The sequence below is a fragment of the Hyposmocoma kahamanoa genome, unplaced genomic scaffold (genome assembly GCF_003589595.1).
Source record: "Hyposmocoma kahamanoa isolate Upper Pololo Valley unplaced genomic scaffold, ASM358959v1 172, whole genome shotgun sequence".
Taxonomy (NCBI): Eukaryota; Metazoa; Arthropoda; class Insecta; order Lepidoptera; family Cosmopterigidae; genus Hyposmocoma; species Hyposmocoma kahamanoa.
This window is the reverse complement of record NW_020653622.1, coordinates 1,089,210-1,096,261: the sequence shown is the minus strand read 5'-3', so window position 1 is coordinate 1,096,261 and position 7,052 is coordinate 1,089,210. Positions and strand designations below refer to the sequence as shown.

Here is a 7,052-nt window from a genome sequence, read left to right as displayed (position 1 = left end):
AGTGTAAATTTATTTTACTTATGGAATAAATAATCTTTGACTTTGACTTTGACTTTGTTGCTTGTTCTTTTTAATCTTTAATTTCCTTAGTTTCCTTTTAATGCAAATTCAATCCTTTCTACATTTTTCACCCTAGAGAAAGATATTTTAGTAAATTCACTACATCGAGTACGAATTCACGAAGGCAGGCAGAAATAATTTTAGAACGAATTGATATGGGCAATCCTCCTCCAGTAGACCCTGAAACAATTTTCAAAATATAAAGACCTGTACCAGAGTTTGATGAGAACCCGAATGTTTTCTCGCAATTTAACAATCTCTGATGATCAATAAATTCTCATATGACATTCCCGGATATTCCCATAAGAAGTAAAATATTCCCAAATAGAATATTGATCGACTTTAATTAAACGTTTGCAAGTCGATAATAATTTTTCGATAGATTATGGTACAACACTAAAGAAATACGCCAAATTTTTGTATAAGCATGTAAAAGAACCGATTTCACCATTCACGTTATCGGTCCGTTATTGTCTATGGGATCCGTAGCCCAAAACGAAAGCGTTGTGGCTATCGAACTGCGGTCGACTCACGGATCGTTTTGATTTCGTACGCAGCTGCAGTTGCATATTTTAAGAGTAGACCTTCAGATTTGCGCAGCTTATCTTAGAAATCCACCGGGCAATGAGCTATCTAATCTTTGCTTAATTAACGGCATAAAATTACCGAGCCTGCCGCGCGAACTATTAATTCAAATGGTGCTCCCAACAGCTGGCTTGGTAGAAGAAACTCATTAATAAATATTTTTTCCGACCAAACGGATGACAAGCTATACAAGGGAATAGGTCCCGTCAAGAATTCTACGACCATTGCCAAAATTTGTTTAGTACTATAATGACTTGTACATCATTCCATGAAGCAATTGCGACAAACTACTATCGAGGCGAAGCGCACCCTGTATAGGAAATTGGCTATGCAGGCATTTGTACATGGGTTAAAAGTACCCTTAGGTTCACGCATTAGGTGTATGCACCCCGATAGTATCGAGAAAGCTCTGTAATTTGTGCAAGAAGAGACGAACATAATGTATATTAGAGATGCGCCGAGTACAAGGTTACTCGTAACTGAGTACCGAATATTACTCGGTTTAATATTTGCCGAGGCGAGTATTCGGCCGAGTTACTCGGTTCATTACAATCGGAACGCGATGATCTTAAAAGTCCCATTGCTCTAGAATTAGACCGATATGTCAATGAAAGTTTATTGTCGCGAGAGCAGAGTCCTTTTCAATGGTGGGTAGGGCATAACACAAGATATTCGAAACTGACACAGTTAGCACGAGTGTTTTTATGTGCACCTGCAAGCACTGTATAGCGACCCCTTATTTTCAATGTATATGAAGAGAAAAGGAACAGACTATTACCTGAACGCGCAGAAAGCATTGTATTCCTATATCACAACTTGCCTTTGTTAAATTTTAAATATTAATAATGTAAACTTTCTTTTTAAATTACTAAATTGCTACAAATTGTTACAATTGTCTAGAATTTCTAGTAATAAATCTCTTTTGGTTATTTTAAATATATTGTTGGTTTTACTTTATTATGTCTATAGCTGTAATACTTTATTTTAACCGAGTACTCTTCTCATGAACCGAGTTATTCGGCCGAGTACACCGAGTACCAAATAGCAAATGAGTACTAGGCGCATCTCTAATGTATATGCAACAAAGAATTGATAATACGTCGGAAAGGAAATTTAATTTAAATAAGTTTAAATACCGACCATATGACATAATTAACGGAAACCTCAACTCACAAGACCCTACTGACATTAACTTGACCAAACACCTACTGCAACAATATTCACAAAACCACAGAACCCAAATGAAACCTGTTTATCAAATTATAAATGAATCATCGCTAGCTGACCGTACCACCCTAATTGAAAATCGTAATAAAAACCACGAGTCTGAGGTTGAATACGAACCCCAACAGCAGGTGTTCATTAGAAACCCCTTTTCTAGCCGCCAGAAGTTCGCACCCCGCTACACTCAAGACACGGTCCTAGCAGATTTACCTATTCGCAATTACACGACTAAAAAACGCAGCCCTGTAGCTAAATCTCGATTAAAGATAGTACCTGAGCCCTATCACCAATGACGGTACAAGAGATAGAAGACTTGAAAGTCCGAATGACGAACCTGGATTACTACCATATAGACTGGGACCAACTAAACTTGTAACACATTATCATACATTTTTACAATATATCCAAGTTGACAATATTGAAGATAAAATTACGGACTTACAAAACGACCTTACAGACTTTAAAGCTAGATTACCGAACGATACCTATATTCTCTATGAATTATAGATTGAATATCTTTTCCACTTAAACTTCAAAAGATCATAAGTCATTTAAGTAGCTTAGAACCTAAATGCAACAGGAGGTCTTGTAGACGGCATAAATTTCCATTATTAAAAGCGTCTCCGGTAATCTCCACTATTTAGATGTTGCTAAATACGATGATGCCACAAAAGCTCTCCGGAATAATCAATTAAAAATTACAGATGAATTTAACAATCATATTGGTAAAGATTGGATGGCACAAAATAGTAATATAATATCTGAAATAGTTAATAATCAAAATAAATTAAGTCTACATTAGAATCACTTTTGAAGGAAGATGCCTATCGAGAATCAAATTTAATTAAATATGCTAAATTTGGCCAAATGCTAACAAGTATTACAGAAAATACTGACGATATTCTAGCGGAATTATTTCGGTTAGAAAATATTCTAGCTTTCACTCGTAGCTTCAGGACTCACCATTCAGTTATTAATGTAATGTACCTACACTGAAAAAAATCATAAACGAATTAAAGTTACTTATAGTAAAGGAAACGTATTAGACTTGAAATATCGAGAATACTATGACGTAATTAAGCCTGGTTACTATTTTATAGGTAAGAGTTTAGGTTTAACATTCAAATTTCCAACAGTAGATAATGATAGGTATAAGTTGTATAGATTGTCCGTCCTTCCCCATAATAACATCCACCAGGAAAGCGTTCATGTGCGTAGAGACAGAATGTCCGAAGCTCACTAACTGGTTTATCTGCAAAGAGAAGATGAACGCAAGTCCGAACGCAAGCTGACTGTATCTAGAACATATTTACTAATCAATCTGTAGACACGACCTGCAGGACGACTACAATTAGCCTATCCAAGGAAACCGTAGAGAAACTGGATAAAAGACACTACGTACTCCCTTTCCGCGACTCACCAATGTACGTACCACACGTGGACATGAAGATTTCAACATCATAAGAGGCAGTTTTCTAGTTACTGTTCCTGTGAATTGTATATTACGTACAGATGAATTCACTGTCTATAACACCAACGACCAAGTCGAAGGCCAACCAGTGAAGATAATGAAAATTTCCATGGATGCTGTGAAACAGAATTCACAACCTCACATGAAATGAACTCCATTAATCTCAAAGGACTTCATATATAAGAAAAAATCATATTGCAATCTATACTACGATACCATTCTATGGAGTGTTATTAAGTGCACATATTTATACGACGATGTTACCTAAAAAGCCATACAGAAAGGCCCCAGATAAAAACGGAGGCGCCTGAGCCGAACTGCATACAGTTCCTGGTAAATCGGAGACACGTCAAAGTACTCCAGCAACTTTTGCTCCCAAGACACTCAAACAGTTGCTGTTATAAGGGTGGAGGTGTCACATATACCAGCCCTAAGTAAAAAGCTGAGACTGCATTAGGATATCGTTCGATTCCAGGACGCAGCCTAAGCCCGTGTAACCTAGTTAATAAAATTCATTATTAATTATAATTTTATTTCAAGAATTGTGATTCTAACATCGAACGCAAACGTTTGTAATTTAGCTTAGGAATAATTTCAATTAAGTTTTAGTTTTTATAACATTTTTGTGTCTTTTTTTAAGTCCTCGGGTCACAGTCTTCGTAATTAATGTATTTTATTAGACTGTTTATAAACAAATAACAACGATATAATACTATAATAAAGGTCATTTAAAGAAACGAACTTGGTATAGTCTGCACCCCCAAACACAATCGGTATGGCGAAGTTTTTTGTAGCAGTTAACACTTTCTCAGTTACATAATCTTCACTGATTGAATTCTCAAACGCCAAGTAAAAATAATGAGTCGATAAAATCCAATTATTACAAATATTGCGCGAATAGGTCCCGTCCGGATTATTCCCATTGCTACAAGGTGTAAAATACTCGTAGGAACCAACACATGGTTCGTTGCCAGTAGTAGTTATGCTAAGATTTAAGCTTTCCAGTTCTGTTATCAACTTTGCGACTAAGTCTTCACGTTTGCTACGTGTAACGCAATGTGATACCAACCAAGCCGCAGCTTGATTTTTACTTTTCAATTTCCGTTTAATTTCTTCACTAATCGGTTCCATATCGTTAACATCCTTCCACTTGACATTTTTTGTTGAAGGTGCTATAATTTTATTGTCTGTCTTATTTCTTACAACAAGAAATCTCCACGGGACATCAGAATCTAGTTTATATGTAAATGTATAATTGAAAAATCCATCATAATCAGGTGAACCGGGAAACATGTCTGTAGGGTCTTTACTCACGAAAATATATTTCTGTTCTGGTGATCTGACAGGTGGGATGGCTGTATTCGGGTTACTGTTATATCTCATCTCAATTGAATTAAACAAAATTACGTCGAAATTCAAAATATCCTTGAAATATGTCCTATCATAGGTAAAGAAACAGTTTTGAAATTTGCAATTATTTTTAACAACATATTGCCTTCCTGTGATTTCCTCAAACGGATATGACGTGTGCCATGAAAGGATGTAAATGAAATCGTTTTTTGTTTCTGCTACGTAAAAATAAAATACCAAAACGAACATATTATCCAAAATGTGTCTGCTTTCTGCTACATACATTTTAATTCTACAAAATATTTTTTATTATTATTTTTGATGGGTATGGTCACTTTCAGTGCAGCGTTAAGACTATTGTCAATAATAGACCTCCATGTTTTACGTCAATTACGGAAAGAATGCTGTCCATTGTTTCCACTGTGCCTGTTGCTACACAACTAACAAGCCTTTATATATTTTATTATTACATTATACATTAGTACATTCGGTCTATACCAAAGGCCGGTCTCAATACTTTTCCAAAAGCAGAGAAATAATATTAATATTTTGTTCTATGGTGTTTAAATAAATAACAGTAAGCGCTCCTTATTCTAAATGATGCGATACACATCACCAGGAGTTCAAGAAAAGAGTGGTCACCGTTCCGTTTTATACTGGCAAAATCCTATGTACTGCACTGAAGTACTGCCACCTTACCTATTTCTACCGCCAAGCAGTAATGTCAGCATTACTGTGATCCGGTTTTGAAGGGTAAGGGTACTGGTGAAATTACAGGCACATGGGACTTGTCAACGTATGTCTCAGGGTGACGGGCGCAGTGGTAGTGCCCTTCAGATCCTTGCAATTAAAAGCTCTTGAGTGGCACTGCAATTGTTGTGGACAGGCATGTTTTTTACCATCAGGTGCACGACTTGTTCGTCCCGTCACTGGATATTATAAAAAAAATCCTTATTGACCCCAAAATTGCCTGAATTCATGAAAGACACTATTTAATAATCTCTCTTAATAACCTCCACCTATATTCGATGTAAATATACACGCGATAGCCCCAAGTAAAGTTGTTCTACTGTATCCTTACTAAACAATGAACAGCATGCTTTTCTTAACTAATGTTGTAAGTGACATTCATTGTCAACCGCATCTTTCTTGGATTCAATAAGTTGGGGTCCCTAGGGAATTTACCCGATCTGTCGACTTTTTATTACGGCAATGGTGACATTTCATTCAAAACAAGACGGACTTGCTATTATTTTTTCAAATGCTACAGAATGAGATTATAATTATTTCGCTGACCCCAAAAAAAAGGGTTGGTTTGATGAAAGCAGCCGTCGGCGTACGGCGATTATACACATGGCTTGACACGCTAGTTGTGTAGGCAAAGGTAATCGCTGTGCATGGTATAAACAATGGAACATTCTTACCCTAATTGATATGAAACGTGGAATTCTATTGTTAAAGGTAGTCTTAATAGTTGTCAGAAAGAGATCATAAGCATCGAAAAAGTTCAGATTAAAAAATATATATTTTATGGAATTAAAATTAATGTAGATGGAAGGAGACACATTTTGAATTGTATGTTCGTTTTGGTATTTTATTTCTATGTAGCAGAAAGCGAAAACGATTTCATTTACATCCTTTCATGGCATGGGTTTGATGAATTTGACGGAACCACAGGAAGGCAATACTTTGTTAATAACAACTGCACATTCCAAAACTGTAAACTGGAACCAAAGACCTATTCTCGGACAACTTCGAGCCTTTCGCCATTAATCGAGATCGGTTCCGAGATGACGAGCTCATTGAACAAGACCTTAGTCTTGTCCAAATTCATCTGAAGACCGACCGATAATGAGGCAGCATTAAGGCTGTTCAGCATTTTCTGCAAATCCTGCAGCGATTCTGCCATTATAACGATGTCGTCGGCAAACCGAAGGTGTGTGAGATTTTCGCCATTGACGTTGATGACCAATCCGGTCCAATTAAGTGTCTTGAAGACGTCCTCCAGAGCGTTTGAGAACAGTTTCGCGTAGATAACATCTCCCTGTCTCACGCATCTGTGCAACTGAATGGGTCTTGTCTTCTTACTTTGTACTTGGACAGACATCATGGCCTTGCTGTACAGATTTCCTCTATGTACCGCCAATCGACTTGGTATCGCTGCAAGGAATCCAGAACAACCTAAGTTTCGATGGAGTCGAAGGCTTTCTCGTAGTCCACAAATGCTAGACGCAGTCGCTTATTATACTCTTCGGGCTTCTGTATAATTTGCCAAACAGTGTGTATGTAGTCCACGATCCTATAGCCTTTACGAAACCCTGCCTATTCCGATGGCTGGGAAGCGTCAAATCTTCCGGCGAGA

The 7,052-nt window shown here is 37.0% G+C and overlaps 1 protein-coding gene across 1 annotated transcript; it reads right to left on the bottom strand.

Moving 5' to 3' along the window:
- Positions 1 to 6,428: 6,428 nt before the first annotated feature.
- On the bottom strand, positions 6,429 to 6,797 carry LOC113225758. Its single transcript, XM_026458167.1, has one exon. It carries the CDS (start codon positions 6,795 to 6,797, stop codon positions 6,429 to 6,431), a length of 369 nt encoding a protein of 122 aa, XP_026313952.1.
- Between the last annotated feature and the right edge of the window lie 255 nt (positions 6,798 to 7,052).

What these genes read in the sequence shown, in the direction of transcription:
- LOC113225758 (XM_026458167.1), bottom strand. Translation starts at nt 6,797, where the DNA reads ATGTCTGTCCAAGTACAAAGTAAGAAGACAAGACCCATTCAGTTGCAC.